This window comes from Megascapheus bottae, chromosome 17 (genome assembly GCF_031878675.1).
Source record: "Megascapheus bottae isolate mThoBot1 chromosome 17, mThoBot2.hap1, whole genome shotgun sequence".
Classification (NCBI taxonomy): Eukaryota; Metazoa; Chordata; class Mammalia; order Rodentia; family Geomyidae; genus Megascapheus; species Megascapheus bottae.
The window spans coordinates 31,917,826-31,933,583 of record NC_143525.1 but is presented as its reverse complement, the minus strand read 5'-3'; the positions used below and the strand labels follow the sequence as shown (position 1 = coordinate 31,933,583).

Genomic DNA, 15,758 nt, shown 5'->3' with positions numbered 1-15,758 from the left:
AATTCTTACTTTCTTTCAGAGGACTCCTTCTGAAGCCTTTTGTGTCATTCCTGTTTCCTTCTCCCTTCCATCCCAGCTGCCATGCCCCCAGCCCTGTTTATTTGTCACATGCCACTTCCTTTTTCTTCTGATTTATTGAGGTACATCTGCCTCCTTTTCTTGCCCACAGTCAGCCATTGTTTAGTTCTGCAAGTGCTTGAAGGCAGGACCATCATAGGAGTCTCCCAACAGCTCTCCTATATGGCCAAGGGGAGAGGCCCAATTTAGGCCAAAATAATTCCACCACGTACTAGCACTAAATAGGATCTCTTTCCATTTGACCCCTTTAATTCTTTCCTACTGTTCCTGGATTAGGGAAACACTTCCCTAATCCCTCTGTAACCCCAATTCATTGGACATTTACTGAATTTTTCTTTTCTCTCTCTCTCTCTCTCTCTCTCTGTCCCTTTCTCTCTCTCTCTCTTTTGTTCTTGTTGGTTATGGGACTTAAACTCCAGGTGTAGGTGCTGTCCTTTTAACTGTTTTGCTCAAGGCTAGCTAACCCTCTACCATTTTAAGCCACAGCCATCAGTTTTCTGATGGTTAACTGGCAATAAGAATCTCATGGACTTTTCTGCCTGGGCTGGCTTTGAACTGTGATCCTCAAATCTCATCCTCCTGAATAGCTAGGATTACAGGCGTGAACCATTGGTACCTGATTAGCATGAAGATTTGTCTACCTGTTCTAATCAAGTTCTCCTTCCTCCAGTATGTGGCCTTCATTTACTAAAGATAAAAACTATGCCAGGAATCCCTGAAAATCAGGCCTGAGATAGAGCTGAAGAGGTATATATCTGTGTTTCACAGCTGGACATAGAGCTTGAGTATAAGTCAAACATCTCCATTCAATCACTTAGATCTTAACATTTGAAGAGTGCTATGAAGTTTAAGTATTCCAGATTCCTCTGACATCCTTGAAGCCAGAATTTTATTTCACTGGGCATCCACAAAGGCAAAGCTAGGTTAACATTGTGAAGCAGGTAGATCTCACTTCTACCCCTCCTCTTACTTGGCCTGCACAGCTCTCACCAGAGATCTAATGCCCATAGAGCAAGTCCTAAAGAGACTAGAAAGTAAGACAACAGGTAAGATATGAAATACCTGCAGTCCAAGTAGGCTTGAGGGTGAAGAAGGTGCCGCCATATTCCAGAGAAGGCCACATCAGGCTATAGATGCCCAGTAAGAAGAGCAGGGCTAACTGTAGACTGTTCATCTCAACTCCTTCAAAGGCTCTTGACACATTTCAATAGATTCAGAGCTTTCTTAGGGAGGAAGACTCGGGAAAACTATTACTCCCCCTCCCCAACTCAGGCATCTTATTCTAGCATTGAATATTGACATTTATTTTGCTAATCTACACAAGGGGAAGGCATAGCATGTCTGCATGTCAACAGGAACAATATCTATATACTCTTATCGCCTTTGTCTTTGCCAGCAAAGTTGAGTGGGACTGGAAAGGGAAGTACACAGCAAGAAGATGCGTGGCTCCAGAGGTAGCTGTTCTCTGAGCTGACTTGGGTCTGACCTTTTGCTGGTGAATTGACACCTATCTCAGTTCTTTCACTCGGGACACAAGAGTTATGCACCATACTCAGTCTGGACCCTGTTAGTAAACTGAGGGCTTTGGGCTCCTAGAAATGATGAGTCTCCCTGAATCACTCCTTCTTCAAGTTGTTAGGGCGTGTCCTGGATGATGGTGCCACTTGAGGGACCCAAAGGAAGGGTCCTGGCACAGCACCCATCAACCCCAGCAAAGTCATGCTTCCTAAAGTGCTAGGAGCTACCTGGGAGGGCACAGAAGGCAAGGTTTTTGGCCTTGGTAGTGCTAATGGGAGGTATTGATCAGACCATGATTTCTAGATGGAGATACGAAACTTTCAGTTGAGTTTGTAGATATTGTAGTCACTGAGGGAATAGATAAATTATTTCTAGGAGTAGGAGATAGATAGAAAAGGGAAAAAATGGCCAAGATCCAGTCTGGTTCTGGAAAAAAAAAAGAATAAAAGATTTTTCTTACGTTTTCTTTTAAAGTATCATCCAGAATGTTCAAATCTGTTGTTTTAATTTTTTTTGTTCTTGTTTTTGTTTTTGTGATTCTGAGGGAGTCAGCTCAGGGCCTCACACAGTGCTCTAATACTGAATCAAATCACTTCTCATTATCATTCTTGCTTAGTGGTCTAGCAAGCATATTGGTGATTCACATCCAATCATTAGAAACTCATTTTACCCATTTAGCACTCAACTTCTTACAGCCCTATCACCCAAATATTTTATATGGATCATCTCACAGCAGCCACAATGGCTGTCTAGAGAAAACTGTAGTGGGTAAGAAAGTTAACATGCCCTTAGACAAGTTACTTAACATGTCTAAGCTTTGGTTTCCCTATTTGAATTCAGGGCCTGAGCACTGTCCTTGAGCTTTTGCAAGGCTAGAGATCTACCACTTTGAGCCACAGTACCATTTCTGGCTTTTTCTATGTATGTAGTACTAAGGAATCGAACCAGGGTCTTTGTGCATGGTAGGCAAGCACTCCACCACTAAGCCAAACTCCCAGCCCTGGATTCCCTATTTTGAAAAGAAGGAATAACAATGCCTTGAGGACTGAGGTAAGTATGCCAAGCTTTCAGAATGCCAAAAGCAAACATGTCTTGGTTATCTAGTTCATGCAAGGCTTAACAGCAACCACACAATATTGTCATTTATTACGATTGTCATCATCTTCACCATCATCATTACATCTTTGAAGCTACCACTTTTTCAAGCTTGACTTATTAAAATCCTACAAACTGGGTTATTTAACTATAGGATTCATCTGTCAAAAAGATCTGCATCCGAGGCTCAGTGACCAGCTTCTCCCCATAAAAAATATCTAGAGGAAGGATCAGAATAGCAGGGTCAGAATAGGCTTCAAATCTGTGGCAAGAAGAAATGCTCTGTCCTGAGACTATCACTTGCTGAGCTTGGGCAAGTCCGTTGAATATCCTCACACCTGAGTTTTCTTCATTTCTAAACAGCTTAACATCTATCTGCCTTGCCAACTTCAAAGTATTTCCATGAGAATCCCATGAGCCATGGTATGGACTCCTGATATGTGAAGATGTATCAATATGACATGTGCCAACAAAACCCAAATATGCCATCTGAACCCCTTTACTACTCTTCCTTTTTTCATTTACCCATCATTTTTTATACAGAAGATTTTTCTCATGCTACTTTGTTATATTTGTGAATCAATTCATGAGAGCCAAGGGTTCTGCCAAATATAATCAGGCTTTTGTGAGTTCACTTTTTTTTTTTTTTTTTTTTGGCTAATACTGGGGCTTGATTTCAGGGCCTGGACACTGTTTCTGAGTTTTGTTTTGTTTTTATCTTAAGGCTAGTACTCTAGCACTTGAGCCACAGCACCACTTCTAGCTTTTTCTGAGTTGTTTCATTGGAGATAAGAGCTTTTCCTGCCAGGTGCCTGTGGCTCATGTCTGTAATCCTAGCTCTTCAGAAGGCTGCAATCTGAGGATAGCAGTCCAAAACCAGCCTAGGCTGTGAGACTCGTCTCCAATTAACCACCAGAAACCCAGAAGTGGTAGAACACCAGCCTTCAGCTGAAGAGCTCAGAAACAGCGCCTAAACCCAGAGTTCAGGCCCCACAACAATAACAAAAAAATCCTGCTGGGGCTGGCTTTGAACCACAGTCCTCAGATCTCAGATTCCTGAGTAGCTAGGATTACAGGCATGGGCCACCGGAGCCCTGCTGTGAGTTCACTTTCTACGTGTCAGTCTTTTGATCTGTTGGTCCTGAAAGCAGAGGACCAGCTCATATCTAGTGAACGCCACATGTAGCTCTATGACCCTTGTCATCCCTACCTCCTGAGGAAATGTATTCCCTCAAGAGTCACTGGCAAGGAACGGTATATAGATTTGAGTTTCATTCCCAAGATATCTTATTATGTAAATACAAATAATCAAAATGCAAAAATACTTGAGATCCAAAACATTTCGATTCCCAAACAATTCTGATAAGGGCTATTCAATCTGTAGTAGGAATAAAAATTAAATAGTAATAAAGACATAGCCATTTTTACTTCATCCTAGTACCAAAAAATTGTGAACTCCTAATGAATGTAGTAAGGATGGGTTGGTGCTCCATAAGAATAGAGACTTCATTGTTTTATAGTTTTGTTTTGTTGTTTTTTGGGTTTTTTTTTTTTGTCAGTCCTGGGCTTGAGCTCAGGGCTTAAGCACTTTCCTTGGACTTTCTCAAGGCTAGAGCTCCACCACTTGAGCCTCAGCACCACTTCCGGCTTTTTGCTATGTATGTGGAGTACCGAGGAATCGAACCCCGGTCTTCGTGCATGGTAGGCAAGCAAGCACTCTACCACTAAGCTAAACTCCTGGCCCCTTGTTTTGTTTTTTGGGACAGGGTGCCCTTATATAGCTCAGGCTGTCTACATAACCGTCCTAATTCTCCTGCCTTAGCCTTCCAAATGCTAAGATTACAAGTTATGCACCACTACATGCGTATACATTTTTACAAGTATCTAAATCATGTCAGTGGGCTACTGTTAAGTCATAGGCCCTCTTGCTGTGTGAGCTACTGGTCACCAGGGGGCCAGATAAGAGTGTTTGGTCACTTCTTAAGGCAGAGGTGAGCTTTCTTCTACAAGCAGCCAGACAGGAGCTTCCTTCTTCTCCAGACAACACTATGTCATGTCCCCTGAGATTTTTACATATAACCTTCAGAAACACTAAAGATTGAAGCTAGGCATAGTGATAACACACTCATAATCTCAGCACTCAAGAAGCTGAGGCAAGGGGCCGGGAGTTTGGCCTAGTGGTTAAAGTGCTTGCCTAGCATGCATGAAGACCCGGGTTCGATTCCTCGGTACCACATACATAGAAAAAAGCCGGAAGTGGTGCTGAGGCTCAAGTGGTAGAGCTCTAGCCTTGAGAAAGTCCAAGGACAGTGCTCAGGCCCTGAGCTCAAGCCCAGGACTGGCAAAAAAAAAAAAAAAAAAAAGAAGCTGAGGCAAGAGGATGGCAAATTTGAAGCCAGCCTGGACTACATAGCAAGATCCTGATTTAAAAGAAAGAAAGAGGGCCGGGAGTTTGGCCTAGTGGTAGAATGCTTGCCTAGCATGCACAAAGAGCAGGGTTTGATTCCTCAGTACTACATACACAGAAAGAAGCCAGAAGTGGTGCTGAGGCTCAAATAGTAGAGCTCTAGCCTCGAGAAAGTGCAAGGAGAGTGATCAGGCCCTGAGCTCAAGCCCAGGACTGGCAAAAAAAAAAAAAAAAAAAAACTTAAAAACTAAATTTATAAAAAGCCCTAAAAGCCTTGCACTGCCAGGTCATGCCTATAATCCTAGCAATTCAGGAGGCTGAGATATGAGAATTGAGATTCAAAGCCAGCTTGGGCCAAAAAGTTTATGAGATTTTTATCTCCAATTAACCAGCAAAAAGTAGAAATAGAAAAATACAAATAAAAATGTGGCTCAAATGGGAGAGTACCAGCCAGTGAGCAAACAAGCAGCAAAAGCACAAATCCCTGAGTTCCAGCTCCAGTACTGACATGTACACGCGTGTGCATGCACACGCATGCAGGGGCACACACACATACACACACAAATCAATGATGTTGGAGGTAAGGCTCTGGTGGTAGAACACCAGTCAGTGAGCAAAAACATCAGATACCAAGTCTTGGGGTGAAGGGAGGGAATTGACAAAAAGTAAGGGTCACGTTTTGACCAAGGCAAGTCTCAGTTGTTGATTTACTTCCATGTCTTTATCAATCTATCCATTCTTCCACTCCGGAGTAGTGGAGCATGTACCTACCAATGCTCCAGCACATTAAGGAATTCTGGGTAGGGACCTACCTAATTCCTCTCATATTCCTTTTGGCCAGAGATCAGGCAGTGGCTATCTGCTTCCTGATCCTGTATACATGGGTCCCTTATGGCACTTAGATGGCTTCTGCTAGGCCTTGGATCCAGTCGAGCTTGTGTGGCAACCACCAGAAGGTCATTCAGAGAATGGTTCTGGCTGTGAGATCTCTGCAAGAGGAGGAGGGAGGGCATATCCATCTGTCTCTTCTTGCTGCAGCTGTGACTGTGGGAGCAGTACTCCCTGGGCAGGGAGGGGTGTTCTGGAAAGGCAAAGGCATCAGCATCATCACTTTGTGCTGTTGAACTCATCACAAATCCCCAAAGAAGGCCACCTCCCACCAGAGTCCCAGGGCCTAAATCTGACTGAAGCTCTCAGAACCAGAATCAGCCATTTGCTCCGTTCTTTCCTACAACTGGTACAGACTCAGCTAAATGGGCCTTATCTCAATGAGAACCAGAACTCTAGGCTTTTGTAGGCTCCTGAAAATTCTATTACTTTCTCTCCTCTAGGAGTCCTAAAGATGTCTCTATCATCAACTGGGTCTCTCTGAGGGCAGTGTCTATACAACCCTCCCTCCTCATGGACTGGATAGCCCCAAAGACTAAGCCTAGTTCTCCTGGCTGCTCTCCTCTAATGATGGAATCTGTTGGTGGTAGTTTTGGGTTTCAGGGTTTTTGTTTTGTCCAGACAGAATGCACTATATAATCCATGCTGGTCTGCGACTCATGTTCTTACTGCACAGACTCTCAAATACAAATGCACTTCTGTTATAGTGTCTTTTTTTTTTTTTTTGGTCATGGGGTTTGAACTCTGGGTCTGGTCATTGTCCCTGAGCTCTTCAGCTCAAGGCTACCACCCTATCCCTTGAGCCACAGCCCCACTTCTGGTTTTCTGGTGCTTAATTAGAGTCTCACGGACTTTTGTGCCTTGGCTGGCTTTGAACCATGATCCTCAGATCTCAGGGCTCCTGAGTAGCTAGGATTACAGGTGTGAGCCACCACACCTGGCTTTCTTTTCTTTCTTTTTAGCTAAGGACTGAACTTCAGGCCTTATACTTCCTAGACAAGTCTCTTCCACCGAGCTAAATTCCCAACCACTATTTTGTTTTGGTGTCGATACAAGAACTTAAACTCAAGGCCTCACACTAGCACTCTTGCTTAGCCCATTCATCATTCAGTACTGGTTCCCTATTACATGAAACACACCTTCACTTCCGGCTGCTTGATTGGAGATAAAAATCTCATGGACTTTTCTGCCCTGGCTGACTTTGAACTGCAAGGCTCAGATCTCAGCCTCCTGAATGGCTAGAATTACAGGCATGAGCCATCAGTGCCCAGCTGCCGGGACGTTCTAAGATCTCTAGAGACAAATCCTCTAAGAGCAGTGTAGAACCCTGACACTTTCCTCTTCCTCTTTTGCTTCCTGGCCACAAAGACTCAGTGGTTTTGCTCCATCTCATGTTTCCTGCCACATCCACTAGCGGTCTCAAAGCAATGAGTCTGCCCAATCATAAGCCCAAATAAACCTTTTCTCTTTATAAGTTACTAATCTCAGGTATTTTGTCATAAGAATGAAAAGATGACTAGCATAACTAAGCTTCAGACACATTACTACATATACCAGCACTCACGTGACCGGGCAGTTAGCTCTGGGTTGTAGTGAGGTGGAAACAAGAGGCTCCCCTTCAGCTGAACCTTGGTCAATATCTCTGACATCAGATGGTGATGCTTTTTCATGTTATTCTTTAGCAAAGTCCAGTTTGGGTTCAAACCCCGTGAGAAGCTCTGGGATCTCGTAGGCACAGAAGGTTTTGGTACTTTCTCTGGGATGAAATGCTGGGGAATCTTCTGTTCCTTGCACTTAAAGGAGACTGCCCTAATGGACTCTGGGCTATTGCATTCAGACTTGGTAGGCAGACTCGTGGTTGGTAGAGACTCCAGAGAGGCTGAGATCTGGGTGGTGGGTTCTGGGGGAATTTCTACTGGACCAAAGGGCTGAAAGAGAAAACAGCCTAGAATAAGATTATGGAATACAAAGAGCTTCTTCTTGTGCTATTCTTTTTTGTTTGTTTGTTTGTTTTGTTTTGTTTTGTGCTGATCATGGGGCTTGAACTCAGGGTCTGAATTCTGTCCCTGAGCTTCTTTTTGTTCAAAGGTATTGCTCTACCACTTGAGTAATGGTACAACTCCCAGCTTTTTCTGGCCAGTTTATAAGAGATATGAGTCTCATGGACTTCCCTGTCCAGGCTGGCTTCAAATTGCAATCTTCAGATCTCAGCCTCCTGAGTAGCTAGAATTATAGGCACAAGCCACCAGCACCCAGTTCTTGTGTTATTCTTGAATAAGACAAACAGAAACTGTAAGTTAAAAGCTGTTTGCATCAGGAACAAGAAAGATTGAGTTTTCCTAGCAATAATGTGGCTAAGTACTGGGGCAGAAGATAAATGATGGGGGGGGGGGACAATCTACAGCTTCCTGTAGATGTCCTCAAAGATGAGAGATTTTTCTGGTGACAGAGTCAAGTGGGGACAGGACACCTGACAAGGGAATGGATAAAAGGAAGAAATAGATTGATGGTGGTCAAAGGTGAGAATGCATTTGTTGTCTACCATTCTTTGCATTCTCTAATGATACTTTTTTTTTTTTTTTGGTGCTAGTACTGGGGCTTGAATTCAGGGCCTTGTACACTCACTTGGCTTTTTCATTCAAGGCTGGCACTCTGCTCAGGAGTGATCTTCAGCCTAGATTTCAAGCCTATGACCAATAAAAAAAAAAGAAAGGAAAAAAGAAAACTCCTACACTAACATTTTCATTTCATCTGAATTGTGTTGTTACTGTTTGGGCTTGGTTCCATAGTGGCAGAATGTCTCTGGTTGTCTTTCCATGTCAGAGGGGGACTGATTCCCCAATCCTCCACGGATAATGTAATGGACACCTAAATCCAAGGATGCTCAAATCCCTTAGATAAAATGAAGTAATACTCACATGTAACTACATACATTTCCCATATATTTTTAAATCACTTCTGGATTATTTGTAACACTTAATAGAATGCAAAGGCTATATAAATAGTTACTATACTATATTGTTTAGGGAATAATTATAAGAAAAAAGTCTGTATATTGAGTACAGATAGTATTATTTTTAAAATATGGGTATATATTATTTTTTGGCCTGTCCTAGGGCTTCAACTCCGGACTTAAGCACTATCCCTGAGCTCCTTTTGCTCAAAGCTAGCACTCTACCACTTGAGCCACAGCACATAGCACAGATTTCAGCTTTTTCTGGTGGTTAACTGGAGATAAGAGTCTCATAGACTTTCTCTCCCAGGCTCGCTTTGAACTGTGATCCTCAGATGTCAGCCTCCTGAGCAGCTAGAATTACAGGCACGAGCCACCAATGTCCAGCTCTGCAAATATTTATAAAAATGGTCCTGGGTAGTTATCAAGTGTTAAGCTCAAGCAATCCTCCTGCTTTAGCCTCCAAATAGTTGAGACTCTATGCAGACCTTATCAAGTCTGTCTTATGCAAATAATTGAAATCTACAATGGAGTCCAAGAGCACTTTCTTTCCTTCAAGAGGTATTCACATGTCAGTGGAGTTTGAGAAACCCTGATTAGGTGGTACTCTAAGTTTGAAAGTTTTCCTCAAAATTCCCACACTCAGGATAGGGGGAGAGAAATGGGGAAAAAACATGAGAAGGGATGTCAATGTGTAAAAAGTAATGCACTTACTATCTGGCGAATCTAACTGTAATCCCTTTATACATTACAATACTTTTTTTTAAAATTCCCACACTCTTGAGACTTCTGTATATACCCTAATTTGGAAACTGATGTTTGGAAGATATAATTAATCAAGTTAAGATGAGATTTCACTAGAGTGGTCAATAATACATCCATTGACTGGTGTCCTCATGACAATGTCATATGGCAATGACACACACAAGAAAACACAGGATCAGAGTTACAAATGAAGGAATGCCAAAGACTGCTGGCAATCACCAGACTATGGCAATAAACAAGGAAAGGTCTTCAGTCCAGAGCTTACGGGTGGAGACTGGCCCTGCTGACACCTTGGTTACAGACTTAGAGCCTCTAGAACTGTGAGAGGTTTGCCAGGTTTGTGGCAATATGCCACAAAAGAAGGGAGAATAGATGGACAGGGTAGCCCTCCTGGAAGCCTTCCCAGCCTTCCCTTCCTAGAAGATATGACATTCCACAGTTTGAAATGGGGAAACCGAGGCTCAGGGAAGGTCAGAGGCTTTACTAGAAGGGTTATAGCAAGTGAGAGGTAGACAAGGTAACAGGAAGTCAAACCATTATAACTCCCTCCAAAAGCTCAGCCCCACAACTTACCACTGGGCTGTCAAATACGTTTATGGCATGAGACGACTTGGTTTCTGTGACTTTGAAATTGGTTTTAGAGAACTCCATCCCAAAGCAGCTGAGATTTGAACTCCTCAGGTCAGGTACAGAGCTGGAGTGCTTCACAGATTCAGAGTGGTAGGGTGCAGGCTCTGCCTCCTTCTTGGGGACTTCCTGGTCGAGGCTTCTGTCCATCACATCTTTCTTTAAATCTTTGACACTCAATAACAAGTCAGGTGTGCAGGACACTAATGCCAATGGCTGGAAGTACTAGGAAGGAGGAGACCAAACAGAGCCTATGGGAACCCAGTATTGTCTACATCCAAATATATCTGCACCCAAGAGTAGGTGCGATGGAGACAAGAAAGAAAACAGCCAGTAGTAAATTCCCTCTAATCTAGGCCTTCTTGCCTGGGGTTCCAGAACCCTTAGAGAGTTCATGAGAGACTTTAAAGCATATTTAACACCTCCCAATTTAAAAAAAGGGGGGGTTGGGAGTTTGGCCTAATGGTAGAGTGCTTGTCTAGCATGCACGAAGACCCGGGTTCGATTCCTTGGTTCCACATACATAGAAAAAAGCCGGAAGTGGTGCTGAGGCTCAAGTGGTAGAGCTCTAGCCTTGAAAAAGCCTAAGGACAGTGCTCAGACCCTGAGCTCAAGCCCAGGACTGGCAAAAAAAAAAAGGTGCACTGGGAGACAGGCATGGTGACACACGTTTGTAACCCAGCACTTAGGAGACTGAGGTAGGAGGATCGTGAGTTCAAAGCCCGCATGGATCACAAAGAGACTTTGAGGTCAACCTGCTAGATAGTAAGGCTCTGCCTTTAAAAAAAAGTGTACTGTGTATTTTATACCAAGAGATTCCATAGTTTTTTTTTTTTAAATCAGATCCTCAAAGGGTCTACAACCTTTAGTAAAGTTAAAACAAAAACCCTGTTTTAATCCTGTCATTCAGAAAAGTCTTTAAGATAAAGAAAGTAGATGTACTGAAAAAGTAACTGCATCTTTCCACTAAGCTAGAATAGAGCACCAGATACAGAAGACAAAAGCCAAAGTCTTAGATCATAACACAAAGGACAGCTGTCCAGAGCTGGGCCACCCCAGGACAGAAGGAACAATCTTGATCAGTCATTCCCCTGTAATGTTCTGAAGGGCCTGCCTTCCAGAAGCAATTCCTTCCTGGTGGTCTGCTGGAGTGGGTCTTCCCACCCAGACTGGAGTTGAGGGTCTGGGTTCACTGGTAGTCTTGGAGCTTGCTCCAACACAGAATCATGCCCACCTCCCAGCATGGCAAGGGAAGAACAATGAGAGTGCGCCGTTACCCAGATGGAGGGGTCCATTGATGGACACTGGGCTGTGTGCACCAGGGAAACCCCTTTCCCCCCACCACCGTGGCCCAGCCCTCTGCGCATCCCATCAGTGTGTCTGAGCTCGGAGTAGTGGTTTCCGCAGCAGCCCCCCACGTATTGGTCCCAGCTGGGGAAGGGTGCTGGGGATGGATGCTCCCCTCCCATCGGGGTTTACTTGTCTGGGGGCTTGGACAATGGTCTTGTATTTCTGTTTCCGTTGCCAGTTCCCTGTGCTTTTGCCTCTTGCTTGCTCGCCTGCAGACTCGCCCTGCATCTCCACCTTCTTCTCTTTTTTATGGAACAATTTTCTCTCCTTTTTCAGTCTCAGCTCCTCGATCAGTTGCCTGCCCGTTGGGAACAAATATGACTGCCATGAGCTGTAAGGTAGCCATTCCCCTTGAGGGAAAGATAAAAAAAAAGGAATAGAGAGATGGTATGTCCCACTTTCCCACCCTGGCAGGTGCTGGGAAGAAGGACTGAATAGGAGGCTAAAGTTAGGATTTCCCATGATGGGCTCTCTGAGCAATGAATCCTGGAAATGGACAAAAAGTGTGCAATACAGGGAAATCACTTAGTCTCTGGAATTAGGAGACAGGATACCTTGCTTGTGTGTTCCCTCTTCCAGCTTGGTTTCCCTTCCATAAAATAAGGTACTTGGCAGAGACTAGACAATAGAATGAGGCCCTTCCAGGCTCTTTAACCCATGAAGCAGTATCAGGGCGCCTCATGGAATGGGAGGGGGGTATCCGTCTCAGAGACAAGGGTCTACAAACAGCTGCCCATCTGTTTAAAGACGCTTAGTACTATGGAATCCTCTGATGCACTGTTTTTGTGAGACCAGAAAAAATACTCTTCCAGCAGGATTGGGAACTGAAGCTCGATATCTGTGGCTCACAGACTACTCAAAAGGCTGAGAGCTAAGAAGTCAAATTCAAAGGTAGGGGCCAGAGATTTGGCCTAGTGGTAGAGTGCTTGCCTATCATGTATGAAGACCCAGGATCAATTCCTCAGTACTATATACATAGAAAAAAAGCCAGAAGTGGTGCTGTGGCTCAAGTGGTAGAGCTCTAGCCTTGAGAAAGTCAAGGACAGTGCTCAGGCCCTGCGATCAGTCCCCAGGATGGAAGAAAGAAGGAAAGAAAGAAAGGAAGAAAGAAAGAAAGAGAAAGAAAATAAAAGAAAGGAAATTCAAAGGTAGCCTGTGCAGAAAAGTCCAAGAGACTTCTCATCTATACTTAACCACCAAAAACAAACAAAAAACTGGAAGTAGAGCTGTGGCATAAGTGTTAGGATACCAACTTTGAATGAAAACATGAATGGACATAACTTAGACCCCTAGTTCAAATACCATCATACACACACACACACACACACACACACACACACACACACACACACACACACACACACAGACTTTGCCTGCCCCTTTTACAGGTCAAGCACAACCCATGCCCAGCACATCCCAGCAGCCTCCTACCGGGCATACTGCTCCCGAGCCCTGGAGGTCGCAGTGTTCTGGAAGAGGGAGCTATTGTCCTGGAAAAACTTCCCGTACTTCTCCATATTCTCACAGGGATAAATCAGCCGGAACCCTCCACAGTTTTCCATCTCGTATTTCTCAGTTTTCTGTAACCACAGGGCCTGAAACCCCTTGGCTTCCTCTATCCTGTTTGGGAAGCAAAACCTGGGGCTTCAATTCAGTTTTCTTGGAAGGGACATGTCCAGGCTGGGTGTCATGCAGGGCCAGATGGAGGCCTTGTACATAATAGTGGTTCATCCGTATTGTTAAATAAAAATAAGAATGTTTCCTTGAAAGATTCTAGCTCTCCTGGGATAGTCAGTGTCACAATACACTTGGAGCTGGTTAGCCTGTGTCTTTCTGACAGCTCACCAAAATCTCTCCATTATAAGTAAAAAGCATTTCCCCGCTGTCTTCATCTGACCAGGCAGACTGTCGCCACCTTCCCATTCACTGCCCTTATTACGCTTCTCTGGAGAATGGCAGCTTGGATTTTCTGCTAAATTTGAGGCCTTCTCGGATGAGCTTAATGAGCTTTTATGAGCTGGAATGATCTCACTCTTCCTCACGGCTCTCTGGGGAGGCAGAGGTCAGGTAGGGAGGTGCTATCAGCCCCCTTTAGAATGGGAAAACTAAGAGCCACTGAGCTCTGAGCCACTGAGGAAGTCCTTAGTGTGCTGGCTGTTCTTGAACACGAGACAGCCTGCTTCCCAAGTGGAAGGAAACCTGGATTGCAGCAAGCAGACCTGAGGATATCTATGGGTCCCGAGCAGTCACTAGAAGGTGACCTTGTAGTACGAAGTGGTTCCTCTTCGGGAATCTTGGTCTCCTGGACTTCAAGAACAGGAACACACAACACCTCCTTCTATCTCCCTCCCCCCTGCTTATAGGACATAGCAGAAAGCACCTACAAAGCAACAGGGACATCTCTTTGATCAGATTCTGGGTCCTCTGACCTAGACTCACCCCAAAGAATAAAGGCCTCAGTTCTGCAGCAGGAAGCAGTGCAGCTTGAGCTCTGATCAGTATATTAAGAACCAACATGGAGCAGAACTAACAAATCTTTCTTTTTTAAAAAATCAAAATAAAAGGCTGAGAGTTTGGCCTAGTGGTAGAGTGCCTGCCTAGCAAGTATCACATACATAAAAAAGCCAGAAATGGTGCTGTGTCTCAAGTGGTAGAACTCTAGTCTTGAGAAAGCCCAAGGACAGGGCTCAGGCCCTGAGCTCCAGCCTCAGGACTGACAAAAAAAAAAAATAATAATTAATTAATTAATTAAAACTAAAAGAATGGCTTTTGCTTGGGTGTTAGTGACTCACACCTATAATCCTAGCTACTCATGAGGCTGAGATCTGAAGATCCTAGTTCAAAACAAGCCCAGAGAGACAAATCCAGAGACTCTAATCTCCAATTAACCAGCAAAAAGTCAAAAGTGAAGATGTAGCTCTAGTGGTAGAGTATAAGCCTTGTAAGGGTTGGGGGAGAAAGGTGAAGCTAAAAGAACACGAGCCCTAGGTTCAAGCCCAGTTTTATTCTTATATTTGTAATTTCTAAATCTTCATATATTAATCGACTTGCATGTATTATATAGTTACACATCTATGACTTTATTCCTATTTCTAGAAATAAAGGAATATTTGTAATAAAACTGTTTAAACTGCTCTCTCTCTCTCCTTGAACACTGAACCCAGGGCCTCATGCTTGCTAAAAGACTGCTTTACTACTGAGCTAACACTCCCCCAGCCACTAGTCAAGGTTCTTAATAGCCTATAACAAAGTATGGTGTCAGATACTGTCTATGGTTGATCTCAGTACCCCTAACAATCTTTTAGCTCTGTTTCACAGAAATATCACTGAGGCTCAGAGCATAACAGAGAGGTCACATTAGCAGCAACTGTCTGTTGAGTTAGTTAGTAGGCCAGACAGCCGGGGCAGTCAGAGAACAAGGCCTCTGGGATGGGATGTGCCATTATACCTTATCTCCCGGGAAGGACACTGCTGTAGGAACCGCCCTCGCTGTTTCTCCTCTTCCAAGACTCTCTTTTTGTCACAGTTTCCCAGGTTGATCAGGACCAAAGTGTCATACAGCAAATTGTCTTTCACCTCTCTGTCCAACCTGGAGTCAGTGGAGAAGCTTGGAGAATGATTGACCTGTGAGGGCAAGATGGCAGCTGGGGATGGAGCTGTTCAGAGGGGACGCAGAAATGAGGCCAGGATGCCACGACTTGGTGTTGTCAATGCCTACCCCAGGGCCCTGGCTATGAGTGGAAGGGAGCCCAGAGGTTCTGGAGCACAGCCACAGTGAGGAGAGCAGGAAGCAGAACTCCCTCTAGTGTAAGCAGCTTTAATCTCTGCCTCTCTCCGCCTGCCCATTTCCCTGGGGAAGCAGCAGCGGTCCCTGCCTGTCTTTGGTTTCCCCCATCTGGAGCATGCATGTTCGCTCACATGTGCTGTGCATTGCACAGAGCAGAATGGGAAGAGCAGTCCAAAAGGACAGGCTTGGTGGCAGAAAGGCGTCTAATGAGGATTGAGGTGGAGACAAAAGGAAAAGGGGACTCATTCCTGCCCACTGACAAATCTATATTGTACAGGAATACTGTGTAG

The 15,758-nt window shown here is 44.3% G+C and overlaps 1 protein-coding gene across 3 annotated transcripts in view; it reads right to left on the bottom strand.

Moving 5' to 3' along the window:
- Nucleotides 1-1,002: 1,002 nt before the first annotated feature.
- The window catches only part of Ttll6 (tubulin tyrosine ligase like 6), a 40,120-nt gene continuing 25,364 nt past the window's right edge, over nt 1,003-15,758 (bottom strand). For 2 of the 3 annotated variants that reach the window (XM_090350678.1, XM_090350679.1), the window contains 6 exons: nt 15,130-15,305; nt 13,113-13,301; nt 11,811-11,979; nt 10,278-10,556; nt 7,551-7,914; nt 5,483-6,179 (listed from right to left, as the gene is read on the bottom strand). In XM_090350678.1, coding sequence (XP_090206804.1) covers nt 5,911-6,179; nt 7,551-7,914; nt 10,278-10,556; nt 11,811-11,979; nt 13,113-13,301; nt 15,130-15,305 — 1,446 coding nt within the window. In that variant the 3' untranslated portion in view covers nt 5,483-5,910. Of the gene's footprint in view, nt 2,023-5,482; nt 6,180-7,550; nt 7,915-10,277; nt 10,557-11,810; nt 11,980-13,112; nt 13,302-15,129; nt 15,306-15,758 lie in introns of those variants that run through there. The other variant, XM_090350677.1, reaches the window with a different exon arrangement.